This window comes from Dreissena polymorpha, chromosome 11 (assembly GCF_020536995.1).
Source record: "Dreissena polymorpha isolate Duluth1 chromosome 11, UMN_Dpol_1.0, whole genome shotgun sequence".
Taxonomy (NCBI): Eukaryota; Metazoa; Mollusca; class Bivalvia; order Myida; family Dreissenidae; genus Dreissena; species Dreissena polymorpha.
In genome coordinates, this window is record NC_068365.1 from 40,879,008 (window position 1) to 40,897,004 (window position 17,997).

At 33.5% G+C, this 17,997-nt stretch overlaps 1 protein-coding gene and 1 long non-coding RNA gene across 3 annotated transcripts; both read right to left on the bottom strand.

The window, feature by feature from the left end:
- Positions 1 to 1,087: 1,087 nt before the first annotated feature.
- Positions 1,088 to 11,062, bottom strand: LOC127850574 (uncharacterized). Of its 2 annotated transcripts, none has more exons than XM_052383705.1 (7): positions 10,809 to 11,062; positions 10,074 to 10,239; positions 9,420 to 9,481; positions 8,166 to 8,200; positions 7,714 to 7,782; positions 3,257 to 3,500; positions 1,088 to 1,237 (listed from the first exon to the last, which is right to left on the bottom strand). In XM_052383705.1, the coding sequence occupies exons 2-6, from the start codon at positions 10,086 to 10,088 to the stop codon at positions 3,316 to 3,318; spliced, it is 366 nt and encodes a 121-aa protein (XP_052239665.1). In that variant the 5' UTR covers positions 10,089 to 10,239; positions 10,809 to 11,062; the 3' UTR covers positions 1,088 to 1,237; positions 3,257 to 3,315. The 2 variants fall into 2 exon arrangements, with proteins under 2 accessions (XP_052239665.1, XP_052239666.1); XM_052383706.1 differs by having other exon boundaries at positions 10,144 to 10,239; positions 10,809 to 11,059.
- On the bottom strand, positions 4,016 to 7,655 carry LOC127850578 (uncharacterized). Its single transcript, XR_008035363.1, has 5 exons — positions 7,247 to 7,655; positions 6,648 to 6,714; positions 6,173 to 6,367; positions 5,777 to 5,874; positions 4,016 to 5,410 (listed from the first exon to the last, which is right to left on the bottom strand). It is a non-coding gene; the product is annotated as an uncharacterized LOC127850578 (long non-coding RNA).
- Positions 11,063 to 17,997: the final 6,935 nt, after the last annotated feature.

Here is a 17,997-nt window from a genome sequence, read left to right on the forward strand (position 1 = left end):
AAAATGGATTTGTGCAAAGAAGATACTTTATGTTAACGAAAAATCCCATAAAATCGGAAAGTGTCGTCCCAGATTAGCCTGTGCGGACTGCACAGAATAATCTGGGACGACACTTTACGCACATTCTTTAAATTCCCTTTTAAAAGAGCATGGTCCGCCCATATATTGTTTTCTGCTGAAAGTACCTAAATCAGCTTTAATCCATGTTTAAATGAATAAAATCGATACATTTTGTAGAAACAAAAGGTTCGCCTAGCAAAAGTTGCCTATAAACACCACAATGAGCCAGCGGTGGGTTCCAACAAATTAGTGTCGATAGGTTCGCACATGATGTCTTCATAGTTTACTCAAGTCTTCCACCTATTCCGGAATAGCTCAAACAATGCATATCCAATATTATCGGCGGTGTTTATAAAAACTTCAATTTACATGTCTTTTGTTCGAACTGTTTCCGAAAGGTTTTCTCAAACCAACAACAACGCATAGTGTCTCCTCACCTATTTCCTGAACACCCCCTGAACGTCGATAATCCAAACTGCGTAGGATAATTCAAACTGAAGACAAAAATGGCGACATAAATAAAGACTCTAGTCATTTATTTCTAAGAACACGTTTATTAAAGTTTAGTTGTGACATAATAAACGTTTCTTTTTTTTTATAAAATTTTATTTGCCGGATACATTGCGCTAATAAACCCATAGCAATTTAAAACAATTACGTCGAAATAAAATGAATGTGTTTGAAAATCTGGAAAAAGTGAATGAAATTGTCGAAAGTCTTAGGCCAAAAACAATTTTAATCGAATGTTTTCAATGTTTTAATGCTTGGACTTATATATTAGCCTTTCATATATGTATGTAAAAGAAAATGATTGGGGAAAATGCTCGAAAACACAATATATTCGTATTTGTTTGGGACAAGAATATACAAATAAGATAATGACCTAACTAGTGTATGGATAATTCCAAACTAAAATAAGGAATTCGATGGATAATGACCAAACTGCCAGATTACTTTATGTAAAGATCTATGTAAAATGAACACTCTTGCAAAATATTTTGATATTTATTTTATTGCTGACAACAAAAGCATTTAGAACATTGTTTAACAATTATCATACAAAATTATTTTGTTATCTTTTCATGTAAAACTTGTTTTTTCTTCTTCTTCGTCTTGAAATGACAACTCAAATTCTTCGTCATGCCGATCGATCTCCATTCCCGTCAAAGGAGTTGTACTAAAAATTGAATATGGCATAAAACTGTATTCAAATGTTGAAAATAAATAAGCATTTTCATACGAATGCCTCTATCAGTCTGGTCCTACCACGTAGCGAAATAAAGCCAATACTATGCGCCCAAGCCCCGGCTCTAAAACTATTTGCCACCACTGGCACCAGTTTAAAGGAAAGAATCGACGGTATTTCCCTATATAATGAAATATCAAATATTCAAAAATACAAAAAGTCCAAATTTTGTTAACATGCAATCGGAAGGAAAAATACGTAATTAATGAAATCGGAACGAAAAATTGTCCTCAAACAGTATTCCCACCAAGCTTTCAATAGAGTTCAAAGTCATTTCATATAGAACTCACAAGCTTTCTATGCTAAAATACCGTTAAAGTCGTTTATCGTCAGTAAGCATGCGCATAGCGGGGTACTGTACAATTAACTCGTAATTATTTTACTACTTCTTCGATTTCCCCGCGCCGGCAAAAAGGGTCACGGGGAAATCGTTTTATTATTATTAAATTACATAATTTACAAAATATTTTTAATTTATCCAATTTTCAACGCGACATTGACGGTATAACACGTTATGGAATACCGTAGTTACTCTATGTTTTAGGACACGTAAAAATAATAATTTATTTTCGTGTCCGAAAACTTAGATACGAAAAATATTCACAAAATACAGGTGTCCGAAAACTTAGAGTCGATAATTGAAGTGTCAGAAAATAGCGTCAATTGTATCAACGACTACCGGTAATAGCACGCGCTTGTAAAATACCATGCCGCAAAGTATAAATTACAGTTATATATGTTTGCACTGCAAGGTTGTACTTTGACCAACGTGTTCAAAGATGAGCATGTGATGTACCGATACACGCTAGTATGAACCTGTAATTAACGCAATACAAAAGCAAACTATCAATTCTTTGTTTGTTCATTTCCAAAATTTGTTGTCTAACACCTTCCATTGTTCGTGAAACTTGCAATAGGGTGCATCACACTTCGAAGCGTTTAGTATTTGTCACAGTTATATTACTGAGATGGGGTTGTACCATTGCGGTAGATAATGGAACTGTTAATTGGCACTACCCCTAGTAATTGTCATAAAGCTTATGCTATCGGGCGAAACCATTGTTTAATACCGGTTTACAAGGTTATTTACCTAATATGGTCCGTTGTCCTCAGGCATGCACCTGCCATGTTTTATGATGTTAATCTGGTTGTAAAACCCCATGATCGAAGTGTCATTATATATCGAAAACAGGACCGAAATTTGGTAAAATAGCGCTGTAAAATATACTGTCCGAAAACTTAGAGACATTAATTATGGACGAAAACTCGTGTGTCCGAAAATTAAGAGTCACGAAAAATAATTATTTTTGCTTAAAAAGGGGGTGTCCGAAAACATAGAGTAATTACGGTATACTAGCCTGTATTCAACCTTGTGGGATATACCTGTCGCGTGCGCGGACTACTTTTTACTTTACCACTGATTGATTTTTCATAAGAAATAAAGTCGAGAAAACTTTAGCTTCAAAATTATGAGACCTTCAACCTTTAAATCTAGTCATATGACATAATTTTTCGCCATCCGAATAATGAATCAGCTGATTGATGGCGTCAAAAAATGACATACTTATTGCGTCATTTCCCCCCCCCCCCCCCAAAAAAAAAATCATTGACGATTTATTATAAACGCGACTTTATAATTTATATTTATTTATATATATATGTAATTGAGATTAAAATTTTAACGGATGTTCCTGATATAATTTGGCATAACTCTGTTACAGTTTCATTCGCTATTCTGCCAATTAACGTGTAAATAATTCAACACATAGGTCGCATTTCATGAAAATTATCATTTTCCGAAGAAGAATTTAGCGTTTTTATACTACAAAACTATTAAATCATTGCAAAACTCAAAACACATGTGTGTGTCAGACATTCATTATCACAAGTGCAGAAAAAGTACGTCCTTATAGTTACTAAATTAGCAGAAATGATAAAATAATCATCTACCTTTCAGTTTCAGTTTCAGTCTCGACCGACATTTGTTTCTTTAGTTTGAATTATTCAACTCAGTTTGGATTATCGACGTACAGGGGGTGCTGAATTGAATTGAGCAGCGTCTTGGCGACCCGTTTGTCACCACCCTCAGCGGCATCAACTTCCTCGTCCTCCTCCTTACGAAGCATGGCCTCAACATGCTCGAACACCTTGTTACACAGCTCAAACAAACCGTCTGCTCTCTTCGGGAGGTTATCTACAATGGATTTTAAACGCGTTAACGTTATTTTTAGGACATAGTAAGTACAAATGTAGTTATTATTTCTTCTAATTGGTGGAGATAGTTCACCGCGGCAAACATTTACTGCATCTTACAGACAGGCGGAATGCAGAACTACCTATATTAAGCCCTAAGTAGCGTTAATTAAGTTCTGCACATAATGGATGCATTCAAATTCAATTGTATCGCAAAACATTATTATTGCAACAGCGGCTTTTATGGGACTTTGTGGAGCCACTTTGACGTATCGAGGGATTAGTAATCAGCTCCATATGTGACCAAAGCTGGGAAAATCAGTCTTGTGTTAAAAAAATCACATTTTTACTTTTTGGCAATTTTGGATTCTCTGAACATTGTAGTTAACAAAAATGATATAGATTTTTTATTTATCACATTCAAAACTTATTTTATGACCTTCCAAAGTGACCAACCCTACATTTTACCGTCACTAAAAGTTATCATTTAATACAAAAAAACAACGAAAACATTCAAACAACAAGCACATTGTTTTATTAAAACAATAATCTTTCCTTTAGTCAAATACATAATTATAGTGCAATAAACTGACAACAGCATTATGGACATTTAAAATGTACCATTTGTGTTGCTATGGTAACCGATCTACATGTTAATAATCACCAGAGCACACAATCACGCCTTTTATAAATCTATGAATTGTATTTTCAATCAAGTGTTTGTTTAAAGGCAAACACAACATTAATTTAACTGTTTTGTAACTAGTTAAACATTAACAATCAATAATTTGTGTGTTCCATGAACAATTTCCTTTTTTTATTCAGTTACATGTGTATTTAAGTATAATGTAACCTCAAACACAACAGAATGGAAAAACACAGCATTGAAAAGTGTTGGTTGAAAGTACACTTGGATACTAAATGTTTCAGTAAATGAAATAATCATTTTTTATCATTATTACTGATAGAGAAAAATAGACAAAATAAACAATAACTTAAACATAAAAATTGTTTGTTTTTGTTACTATGGAAACAATGTAGCAAACAAGCAATAATATAGGATTTCCATTGTAAAACTTAAATAAATACAATATTCACACTGATTTTTTTTCCAGTTTTTCGGAAAGGCAGTCTGTGTCCATAAGGAGAAAACAATTGCATGGTTACATGGAAAAAATGATTTTTGTTTTGTAAATATGAGATATAAAAAACTTGAAAACAAGCTTGTGCAATTAGAACAAACGTTTGCATTGAACATTTCAAAACCTGTATCAACTGACACATTTAGCAATCGTATACATGTTTTAGCTTTCCTAGGAATAGAGGATTTTTTGCATTGTTTGGGGGAAAATATATCACCCAATACCTTGGCCAAAATAAACACTGATACATGATGTATGTAATTGTTGTGGCACTATCAGAGAAGATCAGATGCGCATCTTAATGCATCTTCTTTTTTGGGGGGCACAGTCTGTTTTTTGTTGCTCACCAGTAGCGCGTTTCGGACATGTCAAGTTTTTTATTCATCTATGCGACAGAATTCACGAATGTTTTCAAATAAACACCACTGATGGTCCAGATCAAGCCCTTTCGCAAACATTTCTTATGGCAGGTTGTCACAGCTCACATTAAAATTCACTTTCGAGACCTTCCTGAGAGTGATTCTGACTACTGGTGAGTCACTAAATTCCCTGCATTCCACAACACCGGCATGCTCCGCTGACACATGGAAATTGATGAAATTTGGTGACATTCTTTATGTGGTGAAACAATGTCGTAAGGTAATCCTTCCTGTCTTAGATAACAACAGGATTGGAAGAGTCCCCCACAAGCTGGGGGATGTTGTGGCTCGTCCTTGACGATAACCCCACAGACGCAGCAACATCAGACAACATTTCTGCATTGAAGTTTCTGTTTCAAGATTACCATTTAATTAAGAAACAATTGCAAAATATAGTTTTCCTATTATCAAATAATTTTTTTTTTGTTGTAATAAAAAACTACAAAGTTTGAAGGATGATTTTTCATGGGATTTTGTTTGCCATATCAAGAATTTCATACCAATAAAACAGCTGAAACTATTAAAATGAATATTTATTTTCCTGTTACAAGACATAATTTACCTACACACTATTTTTAATTGATTTATGTTTTATTATTTTTCTATTTTATTACATAGCAGAACTATACAACTGGATAGACCTATGGAAATGCAAACAAGGTTTATCAAGAAGGATCATGCAGGTCACATACACCATACTGTGATAAGGAATTTACCTCCACTTTGACTTCCAGATGCCAAAGTGCCAATCTGACTGGTGTAAACTTTGTATGTCTTATCAACATAAAGCTTAGTGTGATGATTCTGTGTAAACCTGAAATGTTAAAAAATAATTATTAAAAAAGGTCAGGCTACAATTTAGAATATGTATTTAATAGTAATTGACTGACTTAAAAATGTTGACTCATTTCAATATATTATTTTAAGAGAATTTTCCTTTTGGGATTGATACCAGAGTAATTTTTTTTAAATATTTACTACATATCAACATGCTTTACCATTTTGTAATTGCATTACTGCAAACAAATATTTTTAACAACAGGTTTAGCTAAATTAATTTCTCAACATTAAAAAAGCTATCAGAAACACAATAACTAAGGGCTTGTTATTACCTACAAGAACTCTTCACAGAAGATACCAGATGACTATGTTGTTTTTATTTTGGCCGCAACAGTTATCACACTGAAAGTGAGCATGATGTTCGCCAAGACCGTATGTGTTCAGGTAGTGGTGAACCTTGCTGACCACAGCATTTACATCTTTACCATGTGACTGGCCTTCGTCTGCGAGGTAAAACACCTGCTTTCCTGTGAAACAGAAGACCAATAAATAAACCGTAATAACTTACTTGAGATACCCAAATAGTTTTTTTTTCCAATTAATTACTAGGTGGTTTGAAACATTTAGATAATGCATGGTTATTGTCTTATCATAAAAGATTGATATTAGACGAGAATGATAACCTCCAGACCACACACGCACACACACACACACACAACACTAAAAAGTAAATAATCAATTGGTAGTTGATTACATTTAGACTGATTCAGTTTGTGGATAGCAATGATATTAAATTAATTCAAATACCAGATCCTTCACAGCTGATTCCATACACCTAACACTTCCTCAGGGTCTTGAAAAATAACTTCCCAACCTGTAGAATATCAAATTATTGGTTATTTATCTACATAACACTTTTTTTTATAATAATAATAATTAATTAAATTTGTGCTTAAACATTTTAAAAAGTCAACCTTAAATTTGTTTTGTTTATCAGCTTCTGCCACATGAAGTTCAGACTTTTCAATAAACGCAGTATCTGATGTTTTTTTTGACAGCTTCTACATCAATATCAATATTAGACTCAATATGGTTTGACACAAGGTTACTTTCATAATCATCTACCACATCAAACAAATCTTGAGTAGCGGGGTGAGAAGTTTCAAAATAAAGTTCATTTACATTCGATAAATCATTTAAATTTAAAAACGAAGTGTCCTGGTCTTGTGAAATTTCACATGCAATAGTGTTGGTGTTAATAAATTGAGACATGATATTTTAAAGTCAAATTTAAATCTTCCACCATTTCATGTAAACAATTTAGTTGATATCGTACAGTACGGGTCAAACTTGCGAGTCGCGAAAATTAATCACAAAGCCAAAATACACATATATCTTTCACTTACCTATTTTAAGCATGTGGATATATCATTTCCGAACCTTCTTCGATTGAAGACATCCATTAGTACACGATGTCATTTTGATTTACAGCGTTGAATAGCCATTGAAAATGAACACTACGAGACAGGTTGCGCTTCCTGTGAACTGCTCAAACGAAACAGTGTCTTTCAAGGGGAATAATTTGAATTAAATAAGCGGATTACAAACCACCAATTGTGCCAGTGTTTAAAGGACATATTCATGCTATATTGTGGAAATTTTCAAAGCATGCCATAAATTATGAGCCGAGAAATTGTATGAAAAAGACGAAATATCCAGCGCATTTTCGTACAAGATTTTTATCTCGCGATTTCCCGACATAAACGTCAGCGTACACAAGACTGATTTTCGCTGACGACGTCACATATAATTAAATTATAAAGTGCACATAAAAAGGGGCTATGGGTAGGTAACCCCCAACCAGTTAATGTACCCTCTGTGTTCCCACAAGGCAGAAGGATGATCAGGCTCAGGGATTCCTTGTCGGCCATCAGGTATGCGCCTGCAGAAACAAGTAAAATAGTGATAGATATAATAAAAATGATGATACTGATTTAATAAGAATAATAGTAATAATAAATAAATTATAGTAAAGTAAAATTAATAAATGAAGATAACACAACTTATGATCGATATTTCTATTTATTTTATTGAAATGTTTATAAATACATGTATTATGCTAATGAACATTTAAATTTAATCGTTATACAAATGATAATAATACAAACAATCATAATATTAAAAAATAATTGCAATCAGCTGTTTTATCTTCTTTTTTTATGATTTTATTTTATGTTTTTATATTACATATTATATTGGATACACTCAGAATACAAGCTTCAATCAGTTTTACACTACATGAGAGGGAATCCCAAAGCTAAGTACTATGCCGTGGCTTTCCTCCCCTCCTCATCGGCTTCCTGAAACATATGGGAGGCTACTGGCTATTTTAAAAATAATAGCTGTTTAATAGGGGGGCAAGTGGTGTAAAAATAAATAATAGCTGTGACATAGTGGAGGCAACTGGCAATTTAAAAAAATAGCTGTGATATAGAGGAGGCAACTGGTTATTGAAAAAAGAATAGCTGTGATATAGAGGAGGCAACTAGTTATTTAAAAAAGAATAGCTGTAATATAGAGGAAGCAACGGTTTATTGAAAAAAAATAGCTGTAATATAGAGGAGGCAACTGGTTATTCGAAAAGAATAGCTATAACATAGGAGAGACAACTATATAATTAAAAAGAATAGCTCTAATATAGCGGAGGAAACCGGCTTTAAAAAAAAAGAATAGCTTTAACATAGTGGAGACAACTAGTGATTTAAAAAAGAATAGCTGTAATATAGCGGAGACAACTGGTTATTTAGAACAGAATAGCTGTAATATAGAGGAGGCAACTGGTTATTTAAAAAATAGGTGTAACATAGGGGAGGCAACTAGTTATTTAAAAAAGAATAGCTGTAATATAGAGGAGGGAACTGGTTATTTAAAAAAAAAAACCACTGTAAGATAAAGGAGGAAACTGGTTATTTTAAAAAGAATAGCAGTAGCATTGAGGGGGCAGTTGGTTATTTTTGAAAAGAATATCTGTTACAAAGAGAAAGCAACTGGTTATTTTTAAAAAGAATAGCTGTAACAGAAGGGCAGAAAACATGCTGCGTGTTTGTTGCCGCAAAGGTTAGAAAACTGTTTATTTCGAAAAGAAAGCAGCAACCTAGGCGATATAACATTTTAAGAAAAATACATGCAAGATATAAGTAAGACACGTGGATGCAAAATATTGAATACATTTGATTATGTTGAAAGTTTATCAACATCCAACGTCATGACAACAGAACATATTGCATAAATGGGTATGTGGAATGTGACAATATGCAATATCGTTGCATTAAGAAAATTCTAGTCATTTTACTGTTTTAATAATCTCAAATTCAAAGTTATTTTATTTCATAACATTTTTAAAGTAATGCAGCCCGGACTTGTCTTATGTATCGACCATGTATTTTCTCGTCTATACAAGAAAAACATTATGTTTTGTTAATGTGCTTATGAACACTTTCGTATTATTATTTTTCCCTTTTCACGCGATTTATTACACGAATAAGTTTATTGGCTGAGAAACTATAATTCGGGTCTTACCACCAGCTTTCTACCCGCCTCCATGACATGAGGGCATGCGTTCGCCAGCGCCGAGTCTTCGCCTGGAAATTAACAAACAATATGTATTCAACTATTTGTCGTGTTGCTGTGTTTGATGCTATACATAGTTTTCAGTAAACGCGTTATGTACTGGGGCGTAACAATAAATATTCAGAATTGACTAATACGGAAAATATCATTTTTATCCCGATACTAGATGGTGTTGACTTAATCTACAATTTAATAATATGTGATTGTTTTTTTTATGTTTTTGCGTTGTTATTTGTTTTATGTCTGTATCATTGTTGTTTTTTGTCACGTCGTTGTATTGGCACTTATTATTTAATCATGCAATAAATTGAAGTATTTTTATACACAAGCAGTGATTTATTGGAAAATTGTCATTATGGCGAACATACCATTAACTCCAACTAGCTCTGGTATAATACGCACTATCAACTTTGTCTAATTCCTGAGCCGAATGGATGTTATTTTAACTAATGCTGTATAATATGTACCATTAACTTCAACTGAATGTTGGGGAACATTGATGTAAGCGCACTACTATCACCTGAATAATACACATGGTCAGCTCTGAGTGGTTTCATTGTCGCTTTGATGAAATCACCAAATCAGCCGCCGTGTTATACGTACCTTCAACTCCGACATATTCGATTGCCGCCTCGATGGAATAAACCTCAGTAAGTCGCAGTGTATAACTAACCGTAAACTCCAACTTCTTCGAGAGCCGCCTGTATGTGCTCTCCCGACTGTTCAACCAGTATTTCACCACTCTCGCAATTGGCGTAAAGAGCAGCAACTAATTTGAAACATAAACATTAATAAACGTTAACGAATTCAGAGTTTGTAGTGCTTTAAATCTCGTTTAACAGCCTTCGGGTTAAAATAAGACAACACACTAGAACGACCACAATGCGACAATTATAAATGAATTTTGTAACCAAAAGTGTTATAATTCCGCATTTTGATTAGTTTAAGCATTTGTTAAGTAAGGGATCTACATACGCATATTGGAAAAACATTCGACAAAAAAACTTATTAAACATATCACTTATCGATATTAACTCGATATTTTTTAACGGTATACAACATAACATTAATGACATGCAATTAAGCAAACATCTTAATAATTTGTAATCATCAAATGAAGCCATTTGAAACCAACAGCAGCAAAAATGGAGTTTGAAGTTTGTAAAAGCAATAATATTGGGCTGTTCCTAACACAGAAGAGTAAAGATTTGCAAGCTATGGCTTTATATCAACGGTTTTATGTACAATAACATGGGCGGTTGGTTTAAACCAAGACCTAAATTGAGATATCGACTAGTACACTAAATGTTTATAATGATAATGACAAAAGGTGCTTACATTGTTCCATCAAGCCATATGGCCAAACTTGGCCGTCTGCACCTTCTGGTTTGCGCCCGCCCTTTTTCAGACCTTAAATGCATATTAAATTAAATTAGGCAACTCACCTGTTGGAGACGATAATATGAACATGTGCTCGTTTGAGCTGATATGCTACCCATCGACAATACACATGCAAAAGTAAAGTTAGCCAAAAGCAAGAGCTTATTGATATTTTGTGATCTATATTATTTTCAAATACGCTGAGAAGACCTACGTGGTAATCATCACGCTGCCAACATCGTTATTATACTAATTACTACACATATTCGGTTTAATTGTTGTACATACTTCAAATAACATGATTCAGACACTTCATGTGGTACTAATCGCATTTATAATGCTAACAGCAAATAAACACTAATTTTACGAACTGTTTATTGTGTCATTCGATTTTTTTTTAACTTTTCCATAACTAATAATTAAGTCATAACTATAACCAATTTTAAGGTCAATTTTAAACAAATTGAGTTTTCTCGTATAAGTGATAAAACGCGTTTTAATATGATGCTTTGTGGTTGTTGTTTTTATTTATTTCAAAATCATGAGACTGTACAATCCATGAATAAACAAAGTAAGGTTTAAACTAACAGCTGTTCTATATATCAATATCTCGCATAGAGTTAAACAATGCAAGTATGTTTGAGTTATTTATTTACAATCATATTCTTCATTAATAAAGTCTTTTTTACTAACTCAATAACCCTGTGAAATGAAACATACGAATTTCGGTTATATTTTAACAAAACAAACTGAATACTATTTCATGTGTTCCCGATTGCGTATAATCTCGATTTAACACAATTTTCCACGCAAATTAAATTTAGAATACTTAATACGCGCAACTAAATATTGATTCTAAAGTCACTTAATTATGCCAATAAAGTGTCAAAATGTAAATTTAAACTATTAAAATATAATATAATATCATAAAATGCATTTGTTATTACGAACCCATTTAGTTCAATTACAATTAACATCAGCTTAGTGGTTAAGTTTTAAATAATTAATACAAGCTAAAGCAACGTACCATGCTCAGCAAGTTTCTCCAGAATTCGTTCTCTCCGCAGATTTTGTGCGGGCTCTTCCGCGAGCTTGCATTCCGCAAGGACAGCGAATAGAGCGAGTTCCAAACCCGCCAGAGTAATCTTCATGGTTTTTGTTTCAAATCTCAACCAAGAGTGATGACAACGGGTGAAAGGTGCCCAATTTATAGCCCTCCAGGCAGGAGTGCGGGTGTTATGTTTATTCAAATACAAGTATTTTTTGAGCGTTTTGATGATTTTCTGTTCACCCATGTCAATATTAGATTTCAAAATACTTGGACCTGACAGAGGCCCGACATGGATTACACTTCGAAATAAAAAAATGTTTGTAAGCATGCCGTATGCAAAAGTACTGTAAACATTATAAATTCTCGTTTCGCAAAATTATTTCAAAGAAGTGCAGTATTATGTATTTACTGGTATTCTCAGGAACGAATACGAACGCAATGAACCTGTGCCTCTCGTTAAGTGCATATCAGATTAAGCCCAATTTGCATCTCCTAAACTATACTTTAAGTATTTAGAGTGTTTCGTCTTCTCTCATCATATGCACGTGCGAGCCTAAAGCATATGATTTAATTGAGACGCGTGTTACAGGCACGAGACTTCAAATAAGATGATTGCATGTTTTATCAGACCTGACAAATAAATTATGTTATAACATTTAAGGTCATATACCTCTATCTATGATCAAGGAAGACAGTTGTCTGTTCATTTCCTTGGGTCGTACACTGTTAAACCAAATTAACTTGGAAACGTGCCAATATGTTTTACGAAAGCCGTTGAAGACGGATATATTGTTGACACAGCCCAAAATCCCCTACCTATGGATCCTTGAGGCCGTTGGCAAGTAATATACATTTTACACTTTAGCACGTAGTAATATGCCATCACATTCCAATAAACATGTATGAGTTTGTTACTTTTATACACTTAATTATAGTATTTGCCGGGAAAGAAAACCATATAGGAAGTATCAAGTAAATGAATGCAAAAGTGTAATCAAACTAAACACTTGTTTGCGTACATATAACTTGAACTACATTAAGCACTGTTATATGCATCCTAATATCAGTCATATGGCATATTATGTATGTAGCATACGTCTGTTATCAAAAATTGAACTATATGGTATTTAAGTATTTCATTTAGACGCAGTTGTCTTTCCACACATTCTAATCACACATGTATGACTACTTGCGTTTCTTAATTGGACAATCTGACCTGTACTTTACGACAGAAAATTTAAGTCAGACTAATATATAACGGAGCCGGTCGATGTCTAATCTATATAAATGAACTTGACGCTCAAATGGATTAGATTTAGGGATCACAACCAATTTAAGTCAGACTAATAGCCGGCCGATGTCTGATCTATATCAGATAACTTTACGCTCAAATAGATAAGAAAGGGATCACCACAGCAGGTTGCTAATACACAGTGTAGACTTCCGCTGTTTTATTCTTGGAACACGTTTGTTTCGAAAGCATGGCCAAAATAATATGGAATCCAATTTTGAAATAAAAAATCGTCTGAAAATAGCGCCGTTGACTTGTTAATTGAAGAGTATAGATGACATCAAAGAAGTGATTTTCTAGACACCTGGAGACAACTGAGAACGACACATACAATTAAGTAAATAATAAAACAACTAATAAGCATCCTATGGAGGCAGATGATATCTTACTTAAAAGTCAACAGATAAGTTGAGGCTAAAAATCATATTTTATAAAGTAATATAATTGCATCTCTGTCCAATTAGATGTCATGCAACGAATGTTTATTTCAAATGTAGTATGTGCTGTGATAGAAACCAACTTTGCGCATAAATTATTAAGTTATTTAATAACGTGCCTTGAACGTTTTCTCGTCTGTGAGAGTTTAAACGTGTATTATACTGTGAAAAGCACCCATGGAACTTCACCGATGTTATTTCTATTTAATTTTAGTAATTTACACTATTTCAATTTAGAACGTTTTTTTTAATAATTTTATTTGATTTTGTATGTTTGTTACAATAATATATTTAAAAAGAAAATTAATACATTTAATTAACTAAAAAAAGCTAAAAGGTTGAACACAAAATAAGTAAATAAATTATTAAATACATCAAACAATGAATAATGAATAAATGGCTGGCTGGCTGGCTGGCTGGCTGGCTGGATGGGAGGGAGGAAGGGACGGAGGGACGGAGGGAGGGAGGGAGGGAGGGAAGGAGGGAGGGAGGGAGGGAGGGAGGGAGGGAGGGAGGAAGTAAGGAATGGAGGGAGGGAGGGAGGATGTGAGTGGGAGGGAGGGACGGAGGGAAGGACGGACGGAGGGAGGGACGGAGGGAGGAACGGAGGGAGGAACGGAGGGAGGAACGGAGGGAGGGAGGGAGGGAGGGAGGGAGGGAGGGAGGGAGGGAGGGATGGAGGGAGGGAGGGAGGGAGGGAGGGAGGGAGGGAGGGAGGGAGGATGGGAGGGAGGATGGAAGGAAGGTTGGATCGATGGATGGATGGATGGATAAATGGATGGATGGATAGATGGATGGAAGAACAAACGAACGAACTCATGAACAAACGAACGAACCAATGAACAAACGCACGAACGCACAAAGTAACGAAAAAAAACGGACGGACGAAGGGATGGAAAGATTAATGAATGAATGAACGAATAATTAAAAAATAAAAACAAAAAACAAAACAAAAATGTTTTAAACAAAAATACATAAATGAATGAATAAATGCATGAACGAACGAACGAATGAATGATCGAACGAACGAACGAACGAACGAACAAACGAAAAAAAGAATTAACCAAAGAACAAACCAAAAAAGAACGAAATAACAAAAGAACAAACAAACGAACAAACAAACGAACGATCCGATGAACGAACCAAAGAACGAACGAACCAACCAACCAACAAACAATAAACAAACGCACGAACGCACAAACGAACAAACAAACGGATGGACGAACTGACGGACGGATGGAAGGATAAATGAATGAATTAATTAATAATTAGATAAATAGATGGGTAAATAATTAATAAAAAAAAAATTACGTTCATACTTTTTGTTTGTTATTATTTTTGCTATTGCATACTTAAATATAATTTAACTACATGTTTCAACAAATGCATAGTGTTTTTCAATATTATGAATCAATTGTACATTTCACAGGTATTACAAATAAACCACGCGGTAACAAGATAGATTCACTTTAGCATTTATTATATTCAATCTTAAAATGTTCTAAATTCCTTGAAAAAAATAAATATTTGCATTCCATATTTCACATATTTATTAAGTTCGAGACCTAAAAGGACGTTTTCTTCGTTATTTTCAATAAATAATCGAGAGATCGAGATACCGTGACCTAATCCCTTTTCCTTCGTTATCTATAAATAAACTATTTATTTCTAGAACTTTTATCCAGGTTATCTACAGGCTAACCCCATACCAAATGGTATGATGGTAATACCATTGCCCGTCCGTACAGGCTAACTCCGTTAACCTAAGACCTGTTGAACAGACTAACTCGAGCTGTATCGGGTGGTGTTCGTGTGTCGTATGAATAGATATATTCGCAGGAAATTCAAATAGAATTAATTGTGGTCACAAATAAATAAAAACGAGCATTTTGTATCTACAAAAATCTATGTAATCATACCACATCTTGCGTTGAAATTGTGGCTATACCTATATGAAACACTGATTGTTTAGGTGTTAATTTTATTTGACGAAATACTTTACAAAATTTTCGTTGATTTTGAGTGTTATAGAGACTTTTATAGCCCATTAATTGATGTAATTAGCTCGATAAATGTGTACATATTTGGTCTATGTCTGTAATACAATTGAATATATTTAAAAAAACATTATTATGATCTCAGTTCCATATATACCGGTAATTTACATTCAAGAATAAAATTAAACTCATTTTCGAGTTTACAACCAATAAATAAACTTTCTTTGAGCTAATGGAATAGACACAGGTCTAGCCATCTACCTGTCTCAATATTTAATCTATATGATAAAATGCATACTTTTGATAAACTTAATCGAAACTTTTTTACATGTCAGACAAATATTCAGGTATGGCTGAAATTGAAAAACAGCACTATGTTGACAAAATGTGCCTTCTTTATGCAACAACAGGATTAAATACAAAAAGGAACAAAAACAATCCTGCTGATAAATTAAAAATATTAATTTTTAGCAGTTTAAAAGTAACCTATTAAACGTACTTAATGAATAAAATGTGTAAAAAGGCGACTGTATGTAACTAAGAATAACACACAGATTGCATGAAACAGGAATTAAGGACAATTAATTTTAACAAAATGTACATAATTAGTATAAAAATGCACTTTTCACCCGCAATCTAATCTCAACTACCTATTTGGAACAATATACAGCCAAAATGGGCCGGGCTAACTCTGCTTTTCACCAATTTTAGCCAACGACTGCAAGTTGAAACATTTTGTTTAAAAAATTTATATTTGGCTGCATACTTTTTCTTCATTTAAACCCATTTATCATAAAATAGCAAAAGTTACAAGATTGTTTAATATATATTGATGCAAATTTGGCTAAAGAAAGGAAAGCCTCGAAGGGCATTGTTCACAGATTGTCAAAATGACACCATATGGCATAGACTGATGATGGAAATAAAGTTTAGTTTATGAATAGTGATCATTTGAAATTGATAAAATTATAAAGTGTTACACACTCGAAACTAGTGTTACGCACTCGAAACGATTGAATATGTTGGAATAGCTTGTTTCTGTTAATTCCGTTAAAATTTGTAGAGTAGCTAGTTTCTGATTATTCGTTTAAATTGTGTAACAACAGTACACGCACATCACTTATATAAATAAAGTATCAAAAGCAGACTTTGTATAGCAGTCCGGATTGCCGAGTGGTAACAGCAATAACTGTTTAATCAATATAATGACATACAATGGTTCGAGTCCCGATAACGGCAAACGTTGTTCTTAATACTTTAAATTCTATTCATGTGATTATATTAACTTAACGCCTTAATATTTAAGAATATATATATATAATGAAACAAAGGCAGTCTTATTTTGAGGATGACACAATAAAATTCATAATTTAAAGTGTATAAGGTAAGATTAAAATTGTAAACCTTATTAGTTGTAACTATTAACACAATTAACAGTCATATAGAAAGTTAACTAATCATCATAATGTTCTTTGGCCATGGCTGATGTCATCGTCGAAAGCTTGGTGCACCCTCCCTCATGGCAGCCACTGGCATTCGAAGCAATGGTTTTATGAAAAACTCCATGTACTTTTTTGTGTTCAGAAAGACTTGCTTGACGGCGTCTGAAAAAGTACAAGTTTAGGTTTATAATTATATAATCATTTAAATACATGTGCTTAAATATCCCAAGAATTTTAATTTATAAAAACATAATATTCGCTTACTTTTTCATGGACAAGTATCATTGATAACTTTTCATATATACAGTGCTATTTAATTTTTATGATTGTTTTTAAAACCTCAAAATTATGGCAGTTTAATTCATATAGTCACCAGAATAACACATTTTTTAAATTATCTGCACAAAGTATTGCACTACTGCTGACTAGTACTTTATGTTGTTATAAAAGTGTACTTTTTACGTAATACAAACAGCATGTTAACAACCAAAGAAAAAACTTCAGGAATAGTACGTAACCTGGAACTATCGTGTGTGGTCTGTCAGAAGACAACCTTGCCGATATCCCACGGCACTAGAAATGTGGGTTGGCTGTTGAGGGCTGGGTCTTGTCAACAATAGTGGTGAATCTTTCAATGAAACAACGAAACACACATATTCTTAATTCGTACAAATAAATTTAAACTGTATACACATCCAATTTAAGCGAGTGTACAAGTAACAAAAACAGCAAAGTATGAACGCGCGGTAAAAACTACCTCGCAAATATATATAACGAATCGATAATTCAAAGTATTCATGTACCATCACGTCATTTACGAACAAATCTTCATGTGCGTAAAAAGTTAAAGTTAATTATATATTATAATCAACAAATACTAACTTGAACTTTAATGAAGATCTCCGCAACAAAACGCAAGACGCAATGTT